The sequence below is a fragment of the Bactrocera oleae genome, chromosome 5, assembly GCF_042242935.1.
Source record: "Bactrocera oleae isolate idBacOlea1 chromosome 5, idBacOlea1, whole genome shotgun sequence".
In the NCBI taxonomy this organism is placed as follows: Eukaryota; Metazoa; Arthropoda; class Insecta; order Diptera; family Tephritidae; genus Bactrocera; species Bactrocera oleae.
Genome location: NC_091539.1, coordinates 42,281,158 through 42,304,198, shown reverse-complemented (window position 1 = coordinate 42,304,198; position 23,041 = coordinate 42,281,158). Strand labels below are relative to the sequence as shown.

The window sequence follows — 23,041 nt, the reverse complement described above, 5'->3', positions numbered from 1 at the left end:
CTCAATCTCCTCATTTATTTCTCTCTTTATCGCGTCTTGCTTGGCGGCCACTGGGACTTTTGGGGTTAGGGTTAGCAATGGCTGCGATTTACCTGAAGCACTTCGAAGTCATCAGGAAACCCTAAAGATTTTAACACTCGTAAAAGTTTTAAACAAGAGGATCAGTTCTGCAAGTCGGAAAATGAGCCATACGTTAATTGGAACTCTGATGAGTTCATAGTGGTAGACTGGGTCTTTTTTTCTTACCATATTGACAGCTCGTTCTTCTACTCACTTCTGTTCTACCAAAATACATTTTAGAATTGGCAAAGTCGTGATGGATATATCGATCGATCGAATCTACTCCAACACTATCGCTAACATCTGGACGATACTGCATATGTAGAGGTATCAAGAGAAATAATTGAATTCGAGATCAGAAGTATCTACTCTTATTAGCATATTTTAGTGCATTTTAAAGCAAAAAAAAACACTATATCATTTAAAATAAGCAACTTACATACATATTTTAATCTGCCCAGAGTTTTAAAATCCCGGTTCTACTCGAACTCACCGCCTCCTTACATCGTACAATGCTTGTTGCGCATTTTGTGTGGCATGGAAGCTGGTGGCGACAGGAAGCGGAAGCTCAAACTTGTTGTTGCGCGTAATAGGAAGGCATGTACACGAGTACCGAAGTACGTGATTGCTACAAAATGAGGCAAAGTGCCGCAATTAGAGGACATAACAATTTACAAAATTTACTCCGTTTTATAGAAACAAACACTGACAGACTTGTTAGCAATGAAAGTTCTCTTTATTATTTCTCTTCATTGGCGCCTTTGCCACAAGTACCTCGGACTCAAATTAATTAGCCTTAGGGAATATATATATAAATATTTACGTGCATTACACAAGTTGTGGAGAAAATGGTCAAAAAAACTGCTTTGTTGAATAATGAGTTATATTTTTATGCGCACAAAAAGCATCCGACGTGTTTCCCAAATATTTGACAACTGGATTTGACTGATTTTGATATTGAGATGACCCATGAAATTTTAATTTTTACCATTTAATATCTCAGAACAGGAATCCTTCAAAGCGATAACAGGTAAATGAAGAAGTTAGCATTGATCGTTACCAAGTAGCAATCACTTGGTTTCAAGACCGGACTGTAAGGTGAGACACTCCTAACCAAGCGCGCGGAACTTTTAGATAACTATTGATATGTGCTTTTGTGTGATCACTTCCTTTAGACGATTCAATTGTTGAAAGTACAGGTTCGAATTAGAAGTTTGGTCGTAAGGGAAGAGCTCAACCAAACACATAGCAAGAACTTCCTGACTATCAATACTGGCTTGTTTACCATTTAACGCCAACTCATCCCGATTCGATCATTTTCGATTGGCGCTGTTGTAAGTGACTCGCTTTTCATAGCCCGTAACCATTTGCTTCAGAAACGGAGCGATTATGTTGACATTTTAAGCCCAATCTTACAAAATGTAATTTTTGTTCTTAATAAAAGGCTTGTTCTGAAATTATGAAACCAAGTCCAAAGTGAAAAAACGTATTGAAAGTAATACAAGCGATCCCTTGAAATTTGCAAGATGACCAGTACTAATAACAAGATGACTAAAAAGAGTTGAAACGGCACTGTAGCTTAAAAGTTTTAGCTTTTTTATGACATAGAAGTTACGCGGTTATATAATAATTAAGTTCGGCATAGCTGTAAATATAGTTTCCACAAGGTCAGAAAATTATATTATAACTGAAAGCTATAACACGAGTTTCGTGGTTACTAAACTAAAGTTTTTAAAATCTAAAATGATTCAGCAACTTCGTGAGAAACCTTACAATGATAATTGCTCTATTTATCTATGGAAACAGTAATTTATGACCCGAAAGCTACTCCTTATAATAAAAATAATTATTAAAGAAAGAGTATATTATAAATATTTGCCGGTCACATCAGTGGTAAATGTCCGACGATCTTTTCTAATGTTTTTTCATTTTATAGATTGGGTACTAAAGTATTTTAAGCCGCAACCAGAGATGGGTTTTTATGAGACAGTAAAAAACTATTTGCTTAATTTCGATCGAAACCAATATACCATGTAATGAGATGCTCTGGCATAGTGGCAGTTCAAGAATCTTTACTGTTTTCAACATCAAAGTAAAATAGCTATCCAACTAAAAACGCAACTGCTGTTGGACCACAGGCACCATGAGACTTAACTAGCTTCTAATTACCATACGGGTTATGCTTATGTTAATATAAAAATTTACAAAGCACTGTATTGATATTCAGTATACTTAAGTAAAAAGAAATTCTTGAAAAAAATGTTTTCAGTCATTCATCCTTCCATTCAATTTACAACACATTAAACTTGCATAAAAATATTTTAATAGAGCATTACAATAACAAAACCAACAATTGAAAGGTATCAAGTAACGCGATACGCGAATCCTTTCAAAAGTGTTGGCATAGCAACAACAAAACGTAAATAAAAATTGCTCACGTAAGAAAAGCTAAAAATTAGTACTGAAAGAAAAAAGACTTTAAAAATCTTGTCAAAAACTTAAATTCAGCTTGAACTTGTTTTGTATGAGTTTGCATTCAACCGAATTTGAGGAGTATTTTTATTGTTGGTTTGAGGGTAGAATTTAAAGTTTCCTGTTTTTGTGAGCATGTCCGCTTTATGTGCCTGTACCTCAAAGGCGGATGGCGTCGTTTTCCACAACAACACGTGTTTGCATTTAGCAAGGAGCTGACGGCGCTGTATTACAAACCCCAGATTTCATTCAAGTTGGAAGGAGAAGAGCTTGCAAACTTTTTATGCCTTTGTTTTTGCTTCTTTTCACATTCATAGTGTGTGTACAGAATACATTAACAAGCATTCAAAATAAGATAACTTGTGAGAGGAACGCATACGGCACCAACTGGAAGCTTTTGCCAACCCTGGCATGTCCTACAAAATTTAAATCATACAACCTGGTTCACACCGATTTTGAATATAAATTGCGTCATAAGTTTATGTGTAAATAAATAGAATCAATTACACACAATATGTGCCCCAAGCCTTGCTTGCCTTTGTTGTACCACAAAAAAAAAACTGTATGGAAGGGTACACAGTCGTTGTTGTTTTCTATGTCCCAAATAAATATCAGCGAGGGTTAATAAATACTGTACTCGTAGACAAGTCCGCTAAATGTTATTGAATAGAAAAGAAGCGTCAGCCCTTTTTATTTAGCGGCTGCTCAAATTGAATATCGTATTAGCTTTATTGTGTCTCTGAGGTTTAATGGCCAATTAAAAAAAAATTGTATGCGCACTTCAATTGACAATACATTAAGATTATACTCAGATTTGCTAAGGATCAGCCAGGAGCATCTCATATACCTACATGTACATATAAGGAATCACTTACATATGCGAGACCCGCGGCAGACGAGAGAGTTTGAAGGGAATAGTATTATTTTCTTTTTTAAATTGAGTCTTAATATTTCAAAAATATTGTGTAACAAGTAAGGAAGGGCTAAGTTCGGATGTAACCGAACATTTTATACTCTCGCAAAGTCAAATGGTATTTTCGTTTGAGATTTCTTTGTGGATTGGCTGATATTTTCGGTAGAAGGTCTACTATAGGCACTGGGGTCCACATATTTAGTACTTAGGGGCTTGAACAGTTTTGGTTCGATTTAGACAATTTCACAAGGTGGCATACATTAAACGTATTATTAACGCAAAGTTTTACCCCGATATAATCAATGTTGCTTTATATGCATAGTGGAAAGTGAAAAAGTCAGATGGAATTGAAAATGGTGTTATATGGGAAATAGGCGTAGTTGTAGTCCGATTTAGCCCATTTTCGCAATATAACATAGAAATATGAAAAGAACGTTATGCACCGAATTTGGTTAAAATCGGTTAAGCAGATCTCAAGATATGGGTTTTCACCTAAAAGTGGGCGGTGCCACGCCCACTGTCTGATTTTGAACACGGTTCCTATGAAGTCATCTCATACCATCCCAGAGATAAAATTTAATGTCTCTGGCGTGTTTAGTGCTTGATTTATCGCGCTTTTAGTAGTTTTTAACAGTACCGTTATATGGGGAGTGGGCGGAGTTGCCACCCGATTTCAACTATTTTCACACTGTAGGTAGAGGTTCTAAACTGTCTGTCCGTCCGTCCGTCTGTCCGTCCGTGCAAGCTCTAACTTGAGTAAAAATTGAGATATCTTTATGAAACTTGGTAGACATGTTTCTTGGTACCGTGAGACGGTTGGTATTGCAGATGGGCGTAATCGGACCACTGCCACGCCCACAAAACGCCATTAATCAAAAACAAATAACTTGCCATAACTAAGCTCCGCAATAAGATACAAGACCGTTATTTGGTACACAGGATCACATTAGGGAGGGGCATCTGCAGTTAAAACTTTTTTTTAAAAAGTGGGCGTGGTCCCGCCTCTAATAGGTTTAATGTGCATATCTCCTAAACCGCTAATGCTATAATAACAAAATTCACTAGAAGCAAATGCTTTTAGCACTTCTATTGACGGTGTGAAAATAGTTGAAATCGGGTGGCAACTCCGCCCACTCCCCATATAACGGTACTGTTAAAAACTACTAAAAGCGCGATAAATCAAGCACTAAACACGCCAGAGACATTAAATTTTATCTCTGAGATGGTATAAGATGACTTTAAAGGAACCGCGTTCAAAATTAGACAGTGGGCGTGGCACAGCCCACTTTTAGGTGAAAACCCATATCTTGAGATCTGCTTAACCGATTTCAACCAAATTCGGTGCGTAACGTTCTTTTCATGTTTCTATGTCATAGTGCGAAAATGGGCGAAATCGGACTACAACCACGCTTACTTCCCATGTAACACCATTTTCAATTCCATCTGATTCTTTCACTTTCCACTATGCAAATCAGGTAAAAATGATTATATCGGGGTAAAACTTTGCGTGAATAATGCAATTAAAGTATGCCACCTTGCGGCCAAAAATTGTCTAAATCGAACCAAAACTGTTCAAACCCCTAAGTACTAAATATGTGGACCCCAGTGCCTATAGTTGACCTTCTACCGAAAATATCAGTCAATCCACAAAGAAATCTCAAACGAGTATACCATTTGACTTTGCGAGAGTATAAAATGTTCGGTTATATCCGAACTTAGCCCTTCCTTACTTGTTTTAAAGTGTGTTTTTGAAAGTAGGGGTTTGATTACAGTACTGCTACGTTTGATGTCAGATATTTGAAGGTTGTCCCGTATGTTATTTAGAGATATATTTAATCGTTTTAAAATAAATGTTTAGCTTCTCTTAGACAATAGCTTTGTTCTCACTTTTAGATGTCACGTGATTCTTGTCTCTTCCTTGCTTGTCATCTACGTTTCCAATAATGGTCACACCACCTTTACATAAATCTACAACTCGTATTTGAATACTTTTCAGTTTTTTAAAAATCCATTTAAGACCATTAGAATGCTTCGTGAAAATGCCTGCTTCAAAACGTTTCTCATACGGGCACATTGTGTATATCGTGACACATTAATAATATAGAGAAATTTTTAATTAGCGTTAGTGATCGCAATTAAATATGTTAATTTGAAAAAAAAACTTTCCGCGAATTGATCGCGCAAAGGAAAAAGATATTTTTAGACTGCACTGTTTATTTCCCGTAGGAGTGCTTATGTTGTATTCTAAGCGCTGATGCAGTTTTTTTTCAAAACTTTGGCCATAACAAATGTGGGTCTGACTAAGAATAAAACTATTCTAAGTAATTGACTAGCGTCAAATCACTACAAATACTGCAGGCTGTTGTTAGTATAGATCAGTTACTTAAATAATTGGAGTCCCGTTCGGGTTACGTGAAATTTAACATAAGGCTTTTATTTTTGTTAAAACGGATGGAAAATGTTAATTAACACAAGGCCCCTATCAACCTAAGAAGAGATTATTTTAGATGCCCACCCTAAAGCTATAAATTTAACAAATACACACAAAATATGAAATGATGAAATCTTGATGATAACAGAAATCATGCTAAATCGCTTAATTTACAGACATATTGTACATACTTACTTATATATGTAGATCTGTACATACTTGTATAACGCACATAAATTTGTTTAAGATATAACTAACATATGTCTGTATGTATAAAGACCGTTTTTATCGGTTTGTTTTAAATTTCGGCATTATGTCATCCACAAGCGCTACCCTCTTATCAAATAAAATATGAATTTATGTTTATGTATTTATGAAATTTTTGTATCAAATTAAATTTCGTAAGTTGTCCTTCAAAACGTTTGTTGACTTTTAATGCTTAACCGGTAAAAATTTTCTGATATAATTTGTAGGCACACTAAACGTCTTTTATAGGGCCATATACAGCATATAAATATACATAAGTGTGTATATAGGCTTATAATATTATATTTCAATGTTTTGTTATAAAATCCGCAAATTTTTGTATCGGTTAATGAACTTTGTTATGAGCAAGTTTGTTTTCGAAATCAAAATTTAACTGTTTTATATGAAATTTGAACTTTGGAAGGAGCTTATATATACATATTTAGACAGTAGGGTTGATCGCGTTTTTCACAAAAAGAGAAAAACAAACAAGAAAGGAACTATTAGCCGATCGTTAGTGAGTCGGATATACTGTACGTTATAGAAACTGATCATATAACCAGATATGAGCTCTCATTTTGGCGGTTTTCCTTAAAAAATGTTGCGAAATGTGTTTATACGTCATAACAACAACTCTACTTTTGGCATCAGATAAGTTTATGCTATGGCTAGGATGCTAACCGATTTTCAGCAAGATATCGTCACGAATATCCGAATATTTATTTTAAAATCAAATGGAGTGTTAGAAATCAGTCTTAACGGTATATGAATCAAATGGATTGTTAGAAATCAGTCTTAACGGTATATGGATCGAGTTCATCCAATACAAGTGAAGAACATCAATATATCAAGCACCATATAAATACTTGGCCCAGAACAGTTATAAAGAGATACCTCTTAGAAATATATGTATAGTCACCTTAGTCTAATAAGATATCTGTTTCTGTTGATATTTACAGATTAAAGACAGCCAACGCGATGCACATCAATTTCTATATTTAGTATACGAATTCCAACAAAAAATGCGATCCGATTTCATGGTACCAAACCTATAAAATTGTGTTAATATATCTCTATCTATTTTGGTCCCTAAGTTTGCAGCATACTTATTAGAAAGAGATAGATTTGATATATATATTTGCATAGTCTTACCGAAAAGTAATTTTTACGTAGTCCACCTTTTAAATAGTTGATAAGCACACAACAAAAGTTTAATGTTTGGTTTTTACGAACAAATTCTTGGAAAACCCATATAATTGGCACCAAAATGGTGGTTGAGAGTTGATTTCATAGTTTTTTCGCCTTACTTGAAATTGTCTTTTGTTGAACTTAAACATGAGTCGTAGTTTTTGGTTCCTTTCTTACAACTTACTTTATTCACATAATTAACAATGTAACAATCTGATAAAGAGGCCATTCATAAGTAACAAGAAACTAACAAGCCAACATGACAAGGGTTAATTTCAATCATTGTGTGGAAAGTGAGCAACAGGGGCTACAATCTATCAATGAAGAGAAATAACTCTATGTATAAGTTTGTTTGCATTTAAAAATATTGTATGTTAAGGATCTTTTGTCTATTTCATGGTCCATGGCATCTAATTAAATGTATTCAATGTAAAATTCCATAGTAATTAACATTTTTGTATTTTAAAACACAGTGGGAACTCGATAACTAAATTTATTTATCAATATTTGAGAGAAATGACAATTCTTTTGCAAGGATCGTGCTAAAAACATTCATATCGGTCAGGTCCAGTAAACAAACTCGCCTTTTTCACACAAATGCCGTGTTAAAGCTTAAGCTCCTGCTATAGTGCTGTCCACAGCAAACTTTTTACCAAACACATTTTCTCTAACAACGAACGATATTACAATATTATCCAATACTGGTATAGAACCTCAGTCCCCAAAACTTTTTTCACAATATATATGTGTAAATAGCTTTCTAGTAGCTGTGGTTTTTTATTCCCTCTTAAATATCTTGGTAGGATATAAACCGTACGTTATTTGTAACGCTCTGAACATTTCTAGTTCTTCCATGAAATAGTTTACCATATTCATACTCATATTTTTATGGTTTTTTTCTCGACTACGGAGCAATGCTTAATCCGTACCATTATTTAACGTGAAAATTCAGATTTTTTCAAACCTTTCAGAAAGACTGCTTTCGTCCTTAAAATTTTTCCCGCTCAATACTAATAACTGATTAGAAAGTGTTTCTATTAGTTTTTCCAAGACTGTATATACAATATCGGAATAACAGGAGGGCATAAAATAAAGTGCTAAGATGCTTATCTCCATAAAATATTTGAATGAATACATTTGGTTAGTACTGGAGTATTCGTTAGGTCAAATGACAACATATTTCCTCTCCTCATTCTGAACATTTACAAGTATATATAGATACTACTCCTTCGATATACTTCAGTAATACTTGTTTTGGATATTGGTACAAACTCTCATAATGAAAATATTATATTCCATTTGCAATAATATTTTTTACATATTTGTGTTTTTCTTATCGTGAACTTCACATGAGAAAAGTCTAAAAAAATAAAACAAAATTTTCCGTTTCCTTTCGGGTTTTACGAACATCGTGCAAACTTAACATACTCTATTCAGGGTACAATTATTTAATATGTCTTTCTATAAAAAAAAAATCTCCATTTTATCGTCTGGTCACTTTGTACAATTTCATTTCGCAACTAAACACATGCTAAACAATAAGCTGGTCACCCTAATAAGCGCTGTGATACAAAGCGAACAGCTGATTGTTTGGTTAGCTTTGTTGTTCATGTGTTTGCTTTCACGTATTTTTATGTTGCTGGCACAGGTTTCATCGTTTTCTCGGTATTAATTTTTGGTGAAATTTTAGTGAAAACGTTATTTAATATCCAAAGTAGAAAAATACAGTGAATTATGTTACGCAAACTGCCACTAATTGTGATATTGGGCTCAACCGGTACTGGGAAAACAAAGTTGTCGCTGGAATTGGCAGAGCGATTCGGCGGCGAAATAATCAGCGCTGACTCAATGCAGGTATGTTAAACGCCAGTGCTTGTGCGACAGGGCTGTTATATTTAATATTATATTATTTACTCTTCTATAAGGTAGAGGATAACAATGGTTGGGAACTGTAAATTAAGATTCATATGATTTACGTTTAACGATCATAGTAGGTCAAATTTTATGAATGAAACTTACAATATTTAAACAATTTTTTTTAAGAATTTTCTTTGTTATTATATGTATTATACATTCTTCGAGTTTTAAGAACATACTGAATAAATTTAAGTTATTCATTTAATACGTTTTTTGTAGAATTGTAACTACTGTATCCGTAATAAGCACCTAAAATACAAGTTATTGAAAATTCTAGCACTTCCGAATTAATTTGAATATATTTAGTTTTAGGATATAAAATTTAAATGTATGATCCAATATCCAAAACGTGAAAATAGCCAAGAAAGTTTGTAACGTATGTTCATGTTGAATTGATACTTAGAACTGTCTCTTCTTGATATAACCTAGTTTCATAGGATATCACAACAAGCAGAATTAAACAGGGTATGGTCAGTTCCGTTCACAGTCGGGTCTACGTAACCGGAATGGACCCGGATTTTATCCGGCCTAGGACTGTCAACTCGGCAGAATTCTGACGCTACAACAACAACAACAGGGTATGGTCAGTTCGATTAACGATTAAAATATAGTGGGGATTTACACATTTTCGTATGTTTTTTAGTTCAAGGATTCGAAAATGAGAAAACCTTCTAGCAAGTTTACGAAAACGTTTCGTCCCAAACCAAAAATATAACTTTTAGTGTTGAAAAAGTTCCCGCTACCTATACATGTCGGTATTGATTTGTTAGCCAGCATGATTTCTTTGCCTGGGTACTATATTCTTATGCTCTATGTAATATGAAACTAACATAATATTTGATCACATTTACAATATTAATCACTTAATTGTACTGTGTTTATTTTCCTTCTACATTTTTCTTAAAGTTTTATCAATTTGTTTACCGGTATACCATTTATATTCGATTTTAAATTAAAATATACTACCATATATATAAACTACATATCTATTAAGCATATAGGCTAGTATAGAGCATTATGTAATTTTGAAGGAAGGAATCGAATTTAAATTTTTTAAGGCTTTATTTTAGTATATGGTATAAAATTTGTATTTGAGTATATGGTATAAAAGATTATATTGCAATATTTATATGAAATGGCGGGTTCTTAAAGAGGAACTCTTTGGGTAACGGTGATTCTAGGCACTTGTGGTATCAGAAACAAAAAAGACGGCAGAATCGTATTATATGTAGGGATATATGTAGGTGGTTTGTTTTCGTTACGGATCTAAAATTTTTAGCTCAGCAAATTAGTGGAAAAACAAAACGGGAATTCGAAAAAAATTCGGAATCCCTCTCGGATATTAACTAATGATTTTTAAATAGTTCAATCTTAGTGCGAAGTGCCCAAGAATAAATTGATATTTGGTCAAACAAATTGCTTTTTAACAAAGAGATGGGAATATCTAGTGACTTTCACATAGGGAGGTTACTTTTTTAACATACGTAGCAAGAATTTTAATTATAAATGCTGCAGCATCTCACAACCGATTCTACTAGTCCCTTTCGAAAAATTTGCAAATTCGCATACAATTTTATATAAAAAATTTAATTTATGCGCAACATTAAAACCGACATTGATTTCTCGGCCACTCGGCCTCTAAAGACATTTCGAATATGTATTCATTGCTAGGCCGATAAGCGACAAAAAGCTACTAGCCATCTAAGTGAAAAGGATTTAACAGTTGCAAAAATAATCTCGCCAATGATAATATACATACAATACATACATACTCGTATGTACATAAATAGATGTATTTATGTCTATATATACCATATACGCATGCAATGATCAAAGTGGACAAGCCAATTAAAATGGCTTCGAAACACGAGAAATTTATTAAAAAAATCTCTCGCTTTAATTTTTTATATTTTAATTGTACGCATATAGGTATGCATTTCTATTAGTAAGTTTGACGACCAGATAAAAGCGTTTTAAAAAGAAACGCAAAAAAGCGAAATTGAAGTTTAGCAAATATGTATAGACAATCAAAAATTTAGAGTAGTAAAACCGGCTTAAACTTGCCAGAATTTATGCTAATTTCGCCACTATAATTATGAACATTTTTACTTAATTAAACTCGAAGGAGTTTTGTGGAGCGCTAGTAACAGGTGGCATCAGGTTCTTTTCGGTTTTTATGTCCCATCAATATTTTAGAGGCATGTATGTGATATATGCTGTACATCTTGCTAGTACAACTTCATATACATATTTACCAATCTAAATCAACAAGTATTCGAAAGTAGTCAAAATGCAGCAACGATTAATTCATCGAAGATTATACATACATACATATGTCGCTCACTGCTGATTTGATCATCTTTGGTTGGGGCTAGTCCATGCAAACCATACACGAAAATAAGAAAGGTAAACTTGTTCTTCAAGTGCAAATATTTTGTAGGTAATGACTGTAATTTCGAAATAGCGAAGAAATTTTGTTCGATAATTGTTATAGATCTACGAATGATTACAGTTCTTTGTAAAAACAACTTGAAATACGAGTTGCAGAATAATTATTATTAACGAAATTCATATATCCGAAAAATGCGTCGAATAAGGTTTAAAAAAAAAATTCGATAAATAAATCGAAAATGTCCAAGGCTCATGTTTAGAACAATCGTATGTAAATTTGTACGCATGTCTAATATAATTTTTCAGTAATGTGTGCAGAATATGCCAGCTGGACAGTGCTTCTAATTGTCACCACATATGTATATACACATACATATGTACGTATACCCATGATATGACCAATGACATGATTTTTAAGTCAAATTATAAGACATTATTATTTCTTCGAAAACCTAGACAGCTCGTTTAATTTTTTTACATATTTCTTAAAAGTTTATAATAAGATATTATCGCTTTTAATTCAAAAAATATTATCTTCGTACTGACACTTTACATCTACTTCTGCAGATACGGATATCTTCGAATGAAATAAACATTTTTCGTGATAACTTCCCTTGAAAAGGAAAATTAAATATAAATAATAGAAATTTCATGCAGCAGAATTCAGAATTAAAAATCTTATGAAAAATTATTTTTACCTTTTTTAAGACTATATGATTAAGGTTAATGTCCTAATTGTTCTGTCAGAGCTCTGGAATTGAGCCTAATTGGAAAAATGCTTCGATAAGTTTCTCAGTAGTAGTCTCGCGCTGACGCAACAGTATCTTTTGACCACAACAAAAAAACTAACACAAAACTGAATCCTTGCTACCGGACTGGAAAAGTATCAGCGCTCCTTGTCAGATCTGTGAATAGAAGATTTGTGTTCCAGTTTTCTGATCGAAGGATCATTCGAATGATCATTTGACTTTTATCCATATTAGTAATAAGCATTGTACTTTATTTATTACACTTTCCGAATTAATAAATGCTACACCAGTATTTAATAGAGCTTTCAGGGGTTACATTGGTTTCGTCGAGCAAAAAACGCCATTTTTTCAATAATTTTTTATTTCATACAAAAAATTAAATATTTCATTCAAACTATTTATTAATCGAAGATACATATTTGATAAAGATTTTCTCAAATTTTGAAAGGAAAATATTCAAAACTCGGTCATTACGACGTCCCTCTAAAAAAAGGTGATTCCGCGTTCACAGCAAAACTTCTGACAGGAGCATCAATAGTAAAAAGAAAAAATTAAAGTTAAAATTGTAATTTTGACAAACGTTACAAAAACCGCAAATTTTGGTAAAATTTTCTAGACCTTTACGCGTTTAAAGTTTTAAGTGACTATATACCTGACCTCGAGCGCGAAACTTTTCAAAGCTGTACCTCCGAAACTATTACTGGAATCAACTTAAGACTTTGGGTCAACAATCTAGAGATGTTATAGAATTAAATAAGACAAAAAAAATTTTTTTTTTTTTTGCTTTTGAAGCCGTGAAATCTATGTAACCTCTTAAATCTCTTATTTAATTTACATATATTATAAATTATTTATATAAGTAGGAGCTTATACATATATATTTGTATGTATGTAGGTACATTTTAATTAAAATGTGCCTTTTGTTCTTATTTTCTTCTCATTTATGTGTGTGAATAACTGGTTTATCGTATAAATTCTTTTTATTAAAAATTTTCGCTTGCATTGGAATAAAAAAAAACTCGATTCAAACCAGAAGTTATTTGGGAATTTGCGAGGTTTTATCTTTGACTTGAAATGTTTATTCTAATTGTCACACAATCCAATAAAGAAATAAACTCAACAAACAAAAGCACTCAAACAGCAAACACGGAAGTGTTTTTTATGGAGATATTGTCTGAAGATCCAGTTAAACCTAAAATAAATTAAAGAAACACGCTTGCTGCATTTAGGTTTGTTTTTATAAGTATGTACTAGTTGAAGATGATCTTATTTGAGAATTTCGCAATTAAATTTTACTTTTATGCATACCAGATCAAGTTCCGCAATGGAATCGATCAAACTAGTCGAATTGATTGCATTTAACAACTTCAAACATGTCTTTATTAGTCTTAAATGCATATGTATACATACCTATATAAAGTTCGTATGTATAATGTATTTGAGCGTAATATGTCCAAATTATTTCAATAATGCTTGCGTATCAAATTCGATATGCTTTTAATTCATTAACGTCTTTTATGATAGACTACAAATCCAAACAATCCTTGAAAATGTTCGCCCAAACAAGTTTTGAAACGAAAAAATGTTTGCTGTGTATACATATAGATTAGTGTTCTTTCACTATTTTTTAAATTTACTACACCTTCAAACAAATTTACTTATAACTGAAATCATTTTTAACAGAGTTGCCATGTTGTAAAATTTGCATTTCAGTAAAATTGATAAGATAAAAGTTTAAAATAAAGATATTCCTGTTAAAGATTTTTTTGAGAAGAGTTGCCACCAACTTTCCTATTATGTGGTAGGTATATCCAATATATGCATTGCTAATCCTACAAGTATATTTTATTAAAACATCTTAGTTCGAAGACATCACTAAAAGCTTAACAAAAAATCAAACACTAGAAATAAAATACTAAAAAGAATTCAAAAATTTAAATGGAAGCCAAGAGAAAAGAGAAAACTACATGAAATTATTAGAGTGCAGCGCTTTAAAAAATCAACTAGTCCTCTAATGTCATAGTATTAATGAATATACCCCCTACTACCTGACGGCATTTATAGACGGTCGAAACGAACATGCAACCAGTATTCACAAAATGCATTGGAATATCTTTCAAAATGTTATATAATAGTTTAAATTATATTACTCTCTGTTTTATGTACAGCATTTTGAATTTCTTGTACCCTTCTAATAAATTTATGCAAGAAAAAAATTCAGCAAATTATTATGTAAAATAACAGATTTTCAGCAAAGCAACCTTTATTTACGCATATCTTTCTTAATTTATAGGTTTATGCCAATCTGGACATTGCTACCGCAAAGGCTACCAAAGAGGAACAGTCTCGAGCTAAGCATCATCTATTGGATGTAGCGACACCAAATGAACCGTTTACTGTGGTCAGTTTTCGTAATGCCGCTTTACCAATTGTATCCTTTTCATACTAAACTAATATCTATATTGAGTATTCTCCTATGTATCAAAGAGTAAGTACGAGAAGTTATAAACATGATATTGCAATTAAAATTCCTAAATAATTATATTCGACGAACTTGAACGTAGATAAATTGTGTATATATTTTTATATTAGTATCATAAGAGTAAATATTGTAAATTTTAATTATTTTATAATTTTTGAAATGTCGACAGTGAGCAAAAATATTGTAGGAGTAAGGACTTGGTAAAATATATGTGGCATCGATTGTTAAGGATACATATGTACATATATCACAGAAAATATTATATTTCTTCAATATTTTGCTATTGTTTTAATGAAATTTTAGAGTATATATATGAATAAGTTCGAAAGTTGTGATTACTGTCATTTGGTTGAATGACATATTTTACTATGTCGATGCCAAATTTTAATCATTTTGTTTCTGCTTTCGTATCCAGAACTAAATTGAATTAATCCGATTGAAATAGGTGAAAGCGACTAAAGCTTTATCGATAGCTAAATCGATAGCAAACTTGCTGATTTTGAATTCTGTCAGTGTTTGTTGGTAGAATATTCTTTTCGATATAAATATATTGATGTCTGATGTAATATCGTCGATACATATTCTAAGCAACACTAAAAAAGTTTTTAGGTTAATCTTTTGACGTATTCAATAAGATGAGACGCTAAGACTTCGATGATACAAAATTATTTGGATCTGAGAGTATATGGTAGTTCGATTAAATATAAAATTTTAACATAATTTTACTCATTTTCTTTTGAATCTGAAGGTACATGGCTTTGGGGAATTCAAGAGGCGAGCACGAAAGCTACGAAATAGGCGAAGGGCATATTAAGATTGTCACGAAGTTGGAAACCATATAAAATATACTCGTAAATGATGAGTGTGATTTAGCCATGTCCGTCAGTCCGTTTGTCTTCCCCCTGCGGGTAGAGTAAGAATTTACCCGCGGTAAGGCATGCCTGTCGTAAGAGGCGACTAAAAGCCAATATGCACTATGACTGTTATTATATACCTTGTCAGTAATATCAGCATAGTATGTCAGAAATAGTGCTATAATACTCAGCTTGAACTGATATTATAGACTTTAAATGGAAAAGCAAATAAAAAGACATTTGAAGTTCAAGCGACAAATGTTACCAGTCATTGAGTAATGGGTTGCTCAACTGGCAGTAGTTTCGGCTACACAGTCTTACCGGAGACTTTCTTGTACCACGGGGAGTAGAAAGCCCTTAGACTTCGGTCCAATCTACTCATTGGGTTATGGTCCCTTTGTGGAGATTCGTGGTGGCTGTGGTTGAAACCTAAATGCAGGAAGAACTGAAAATTCAGCCTAACTGTTTTTTCAGTTCTAAAAAGAAGTTGCAAAAAGCAACTGGGTTCCATACCCGAAAACGGAAGAGGTTTTAGGTCGGCCTCGAATCTTACCAAGATGGTTGTGTGGACCCAGACACACTGCCACTGGTATTCAAATAAATACTTGCAAATAGCTCGTATTGTTTGGGGCGCTTATCAACGCATTGTATTGATACGTTGTGTTTTGGAACACCGTGAGGTAAGGCCGTCGCCGGCAGGTACTCATGTAAATCTAGAACGAACGTCCGTTTGTCTGTCTGTATATATGTGAACTAGTCCCTCAGTTTTTGAAAGATCTATATGTAATTTTGCACATGACCTTTTTCTCCTAGCTGTTCATTTGTCGGAACCGCCGATATCGGACCACTGTAGCATATGTGTACATAGTTGCCATACAAACTGAACGATCGGAATCAAGTCTTGTATGGAAAACTTTTTCATTTGAATAGATATCTTCACAAAATTTGACATATTGTAGAATATTGTCTACGGCAAAGGTGTAATCTCCGAATAAATTATTCAGATCGGACAACTGTAGCATATAGCTTCCATACAAACTGATCGATCGAAGTCAAGTTCCTGTAAGAAATCTTTTTTTTATGTGAAGGGTATTATAGCTTCGGTGCAACCGAAGTTGACGTTTTTTTTGTTCTTGTTTATTTAACAAATTTTCTTCGCGAAATTTGCCAGGGGCATTATCCAAGGCAACCTATTTAGCATATTGCTGCCACTCAAACTGACCGATTATAATCGAAATAAAGATTTGTTTATACCCTTTTATGCTAAAAGAAATGTACCTGTGAAGGGTTATAGCTTCGATGCAGCTGAAGTATGTTAAACATTTTCTCTTTTTTTTGCGATTTTCTTCGGAAGGGATATGTATATTCTTTTCGAAAATTAAATCTTTTTATTAATATACAATTTTTTTTTAAAGTTATTTCCATATTTCGCCATTTTTAATAGACATACATAATTTAATTATAATCTAAAGAAAAATAAATCCTTGAATTTTGTATGAAATTTCCTAAAAACATTTATTTATTAAAAAAAATCATAAGTATGTGGGTTTGTACATTCGCCTATAAATTCCGAAATATTTGATTACCGTTACAACTTTTCAATTGAAAACATTGAAATATTTATTTTAATGGAATCGCAAAATTAAAGCACTTAAAGATCACTACAAGTACGGAATATGGATATTTAAAAATCATAAAAATTATTTTAAAATGCTATTAGAATGCTACATATCAAGAACGTGTTTTTTTCAAACCCTGTCATTCTGGTCTGGCTAGCAATTTTTTCGTAATCTCTGCGGAATTCGTTGTCCCAGTTTTCCCAACAAGTAAGCAGTGTATTTAAATCTTCAAGCATTAATCTACACGTAACAAGAACAACTTTTGCTGTTGGAAAATCTAAAAATAATGGGTTGCCACAGTTGAAAATTATTAATGTCACACACTAATCCACGCACATCAAGACAACGATGAAACGGTGAAGTTGTACGACGTAGCGACAGACAGCAGCAGTCATGCTATTCCCATCGTGTGACAAATGTTGTCATGTGTGAATATAAATAAACAAAAAAAAAAATTGCCACCAGAAGATCTGCCGGATTGTCACAATATTATACAAGTATATGTATGCTTTGGGTGTCCTCACATCAAGTTGCCGGAGATGACAATCATACTTATTTACATACATGTACGTATAAGGTGGTCCAATCTTACGAATGGCTTCGTTATTATTAACTTTAAGGGCCTGACTTTTCAAAGGATTTTTTGCATTGTCTTTCCATGAAAAATCTAATGATCTCGTAGGTATAGTTTCCAAATGACCAATAATTATGATCGAGATGACGATTAGTGTATTTTGCGCGCCATCCAACTGAAACAAAAGCTTCTCTTCCTCAAACGAAAAATCGTAGCTTATGGCTCTATAACGCCTACTGTCTACTGAAATGGCGTGTAAGAGGCAAATCTAGTATGACAGCCTAAAAATGGTGATGGGAATAAAAGAAATATTACTCCATCAATTAATTTTTAGAGTATATTTATATACAGCAACATTTTTAAAGAAAAAAATTTAATATTTTTCGATTTATACGCAATCACCGACAGCACTAAAAAAGGGTCCCCCACTGCTTCAGTGATTCCGGCCCTTCTTTAGATAAAAGCTATAATTGAAAGAAAATAGAAAATTTAAAAATGGCGGAGTTTAAAAAAAGTTGGATTTTACCCAAAATGTTGGTCTTTTTTAATTTGCCAAAATTCGATTTTTGATCAGATTGCATGACTTGTAGGTCATAGCATGGATATATAATATATACAGAACAGAACAAACTTTATAGTAATCGAATCAAACCATCAAAAAAAAACTGTCGGTTTTTGAGGTTCCCCAGATGCTTTTTAATATACTCGTAGATCTTTTCCACACAAATAATGCCTGAGCTATGTATATCTGGAACTTTGGTTTTAGAAATCATTTTTAACTATTTTCTGATATTTCATTTTTTCTATGAAAAAGTACATTCAGTGAAAGATTTTAGCGGGAAAAAACTGTCAAAATTAAATTAAAAAATATATGCAATATGTGGACCACCCCTTATGTACCTCATCAACCTAATATTTAGGATATTATGGCGCTGACTTTGTCAGCAGATATTTAGTAAGCAATATTTTATTCTTAAATATTTATAAAAAATACAACAACAGTTATGAGCTAAAGCTGTTGATATTAGGATCAAATCAAAGCAGTTTTTTAAGAAAGCCAAAAAAGCAAAAAAAACATGCATACATTAAGAATTCTTTGCGGCAATTAAAAGAGACGCTGACTAGATGGACGCCAGAATAGGCGATGTTGCTGGCGACTGCATTTTTAATGTGGGCGTTGCGGAGCTGCTTTGTATACGATATTACACATATGTATGTATGAGTATATTTCTATATTTTAGCCTATATTGGCTTTGGAAAAATTATTTCCGATTTTACATGAATTTTTATACTCTCGCAACTTGTTGCTACAGAGTATAATAGTTTTGTTCACCTAACGGTTGTTTGTATCACCTAAAACTAATCGAGTCAGATATAGGGTTATATATACATATATACAAGTAAATGATCAGGATGAGGAGACGAGTTGAAATCCGGGGTACTGTCTGTCCGTCCGTCTGTCCGTCCGTCCGTGCAAGTTTAAAATTGAGACGGTTGGTATTGCAGATGGGCGTAATGGACCACTGCCACGCCCACAAAACGCCATTAATCAAAAACAAATGAATTGCCATAACTAAGCTCCGCAATAAGATACAAGACTGTTATTTGGTACAAAAGATCACATTAGGGAGAGGCATCTGCAGTTAAATTTTTTTTAAAAAGTGAGCGTGGTCCCGCTCCTAATAAGTTTAATGTGCATATCTCCTAAACCGCTAAAGCTATAATAACCAAATTCACTGTGGGCAAATTTTTTTAGCACCTCTATTGACGGTGTGAAAATGGGTGAAGTCGGGTGACAAGCCCGCCCACTCCACATATAACGGTACTGTTAAAAAATACTAAAAGCGCGATAAACCAAGCACTAAACACGCCAGAGACATTAAATTTTAGCTCTAGGATGGTATGAGATAACTTTATAGGCACCGCGTTCAAAATTAGTCAGTGGGCGTGGCACCGCCCACTTTTAGCTGAAAACATCTTGGGATCTGCTTAATCGATTTTAACCAAATTCGGTGCAATTTGGTGATTTCAACCAAATGGGCGAAATCGGTCTACAACCACGCCTATTTCCCATATAATACCATTTTCAACTCCATATGATTCTTTCACTTTCCACTATGCATATCAAGCAACAATGATTATATCGTGGTAAAACTTTGCGTGAATAATACGTTTAAAGTATGCCACCTTGTGACCAAAAATTGTCTAAATCGAACCAAAACTGTTCAAGCCCCTAAGTACTAAATATGTGGACCCCAGTGCCTATAGTTAACCTTCTACCGAAAATATTAGTCAATCCACAAAGAAATCTGAAACGAGTATACCATTTGACTTTGCGAGAGTATAAAATGTTCGGTTACATCCGAACTTAGCCCTTCCTTACTTGTTTGTAATAATTTTCTTGTAGAACGAGGGTATTGACCTAGGTGTATGTTCTAAAATAGAAAAAAGTAATCGTGGAATAGTAACAATAAAATATAAATTTATATAATATAAATCTTGAGAATTTATTAGTGAAAAATCGCGGCATGTGCCGTTAGTGTTGGCAGCAGAATATTTATAAAAGTTTAAAGTATTATAATTAAAGGTATGCGAAACATTTCGAAATTTTTCAAAAGGTACTTTAACTTCTTTGGTTATACCGAAGCTAGAATACCCATCACAAATAAAGAATTTTCCATACAAGAACTTGATTTTTAGCGTAATTTCATATCGATATCTCAAAAACTGAGGGGCTAGTTTACGTATATACAAACAGGCATGGCTTAATCAACTCATTTTGTTACGCTGATAATACAATATATATATTACAAACTTTGTGGCAAACGCTGTTCAGGGTATAAAAATGTCGATTGCACTTGTCAAATTCCCTGTCCATATGTCGGGTATAAGCTGGTGATATATATTTCTCAATATATTAAATATATGCAGGCTTGAAGGCTATGCCACAAACTCACGATGCGGTCACCAAAAGTTGCCTTCAATAAATTGATTGTTTCGTCGGCTATATGGCATGTAGCCGCCGTTTTGTTGCAAAGATCATCCACAACAACATACTCCAATTCAGGCATAAAAGTCATTAATCATGACTCTATAGCGTTTCCAATTGACTTTAACATTATGGCCGGCTTTATTTTTGAAGAAATATGGACAAATGCACATTAACGGCGCCGCAACAATGGCATGTGGATTATCATCACTCCACAGGAGACCATTTTGTTTATTAGCTTCGTTGCTGAACAAAATTTTCTTGTGAAAATCGGAATCGGTGGCCATCTCGTTGTGGGCACATTCACCGAACGTGCGACGCACTTGATGGTCAAACTAAGATCCTTCCGCAAAATCTTTCATACAGTGGATGGGCACAGATCCAATTGTTGCGCATGATGACGGATGAACTCATTCGGGGTCTTCTTCTACACTCAACTCCACAGCAGCACTAACGTCTTCGGTGCGTACTGACCGGCGTCTCTGAGGATGCGCATTATCAACTAGAGTAAACATGGTGCGAAACTGATCAATGGTTGCTCGAATTCCCGACACTGCTGGACGATTATGCGCCGCACGCACATTGAACCATTATTTTGGTACAAAATATGCACGATTTGCAAACGTTATTCCGGAGAAAGTCGGTTTATTATGAAATGGCAAGCCAAACTGAGTATAAATCAAGTAACAGTTGTCAAAAAGACCAACTCCGTAAATAATATTGCCTCATTGAAAATCACATGTCTAAAAAAGAACATCCGTTATAAAGTATACACAAATATTAGGAACTAGGGACAGATATATGTAGTTATATTTCATAAAGTTTGGAAGGGTTGATATCAGTGTACCTACAGGTTAAGATGTGGATATTATATTGTTTATTTTTAAGTTATCTAAGCTCAAGCATCATTCAAAATATAAAGTGGTCGGGATGTAAACTATGTAAATGAGGGTAATATCTCTTTTTCGAGCAAATTTTGTATTGCTCTAGCCGTTTGGAAGGAATGCAAAATTTTCGAGCATACTTCTGCTAAATAGAAACTTTTTATAAAATTTTCAAGCTTTCCAGAATCGGCCTAAAATATGAAGGTCCCAATTCTTAATTTATTAATAAAAATTTATTAAGGAAAATCAAGGTGAGCTCGAGTAATGGGTGTACAAACTCGGACTATATCTCCCAGAAATTTAAGCGTCAATTATATACTTATACAAGATTGCAAGATAAAAGCTTATTTTGTTACCTTATTTTGATTATTATAACCTTTAATCAATACACTCAAGTTGTAGACTCACGCGTTAGTCGACTTATAACAGTCGACACTCAAAAGACAATCTGAAAATATTCAAATATTTCTGACATTTAAAAATATACTTTAAAAGCGCGCATCATAAATAAATCACTTCCAAAAAAGCAAAGAACTACGCGAACACTCTACCCCACCACTTCCGCTCGTTTTGACCAACTGCAGCGTTTTCTTAATTTCACCATAGTCTGCTGTTAAATATACGAGTATTGCCTTCGGCTAAGCATATACCACGAACGCTTACTTAATATTTGCAGCACACTTCAATAGTGTCCAACAGCAACGGAAATGTCTGTTTAACAATTTGTGATTCATTAAAGAAGCTACACTTCTTTCCCGCATTTCGAAACTCGCATTCCGAAAACTTGATTGACAGCGAGAAAAACAACAAAAATATATTTCACAAATACATATGAACATAATGCCATACATATTATATCAAATGTGTGTATGGACTCGAAACTAAGTTTTTGAGTACAGTTATGCTTTCTGCCGCATTTCGGGCAATTTGAGAAAAGCGTTCATTGAGCGATGGTTATTCATACCTAATATTTTGTATGAATGAATTTAAAAAAACCAATATTGTGAACGAGGTCATATACTGGGATTCATATAGCCCAGTTTCACAAGTTATCTCTATATCTCTGATGCAATTTTAAACAGATTCTCTTACTCGAAATTTACTTATAAATACATTGGCATGAGCTCTTGCAACTGAAAACCATAGTTCTGTGGTAAATTACGCGCGTAACCATAGGGTTTGTGGAAGATTTTCCGGAACGATCTTGGTTTGCGGGCTTAAGAGATCCAAATCGTGCAAGAATTGAAACCGAACGAACATCAAGCGAGTCGC

General features: G+C 33.5%; 1 protein-coding gene across 2 annotated transcripts in view; it reads left to right on the top strand.

The window, feature by feature from the left end:
* Positions 1-8,881: 8,881 nt before the first annotated feature.
* LOC106627894 (tRNA dimethylallyltransferase) overlaps positions 8,882-23,041 on the top strand; it is a 112,667-nt gene continuing 98,507 nt past the window's right edge. The window contains exons 1-2 of one of the 2 annotated variants that reach the window (XM_070109695.1): positions 8,882-9,164; positions 14,661-14,798. In XM_070109695.1, coding sequence (XP_069965796.1) covers positions 9,045-9,164; positions 14,661-14,798 — 258 coding nt within the window. In that variant the 5' untranslated portion in view covers positions 8,882-9,044. The remainder of the gene's footprint in view (positions 9,165-14,660; positions 14,799-23,041) is intronic. The other variant, XM_070109694.1, reaches the window with a different exon arrangement.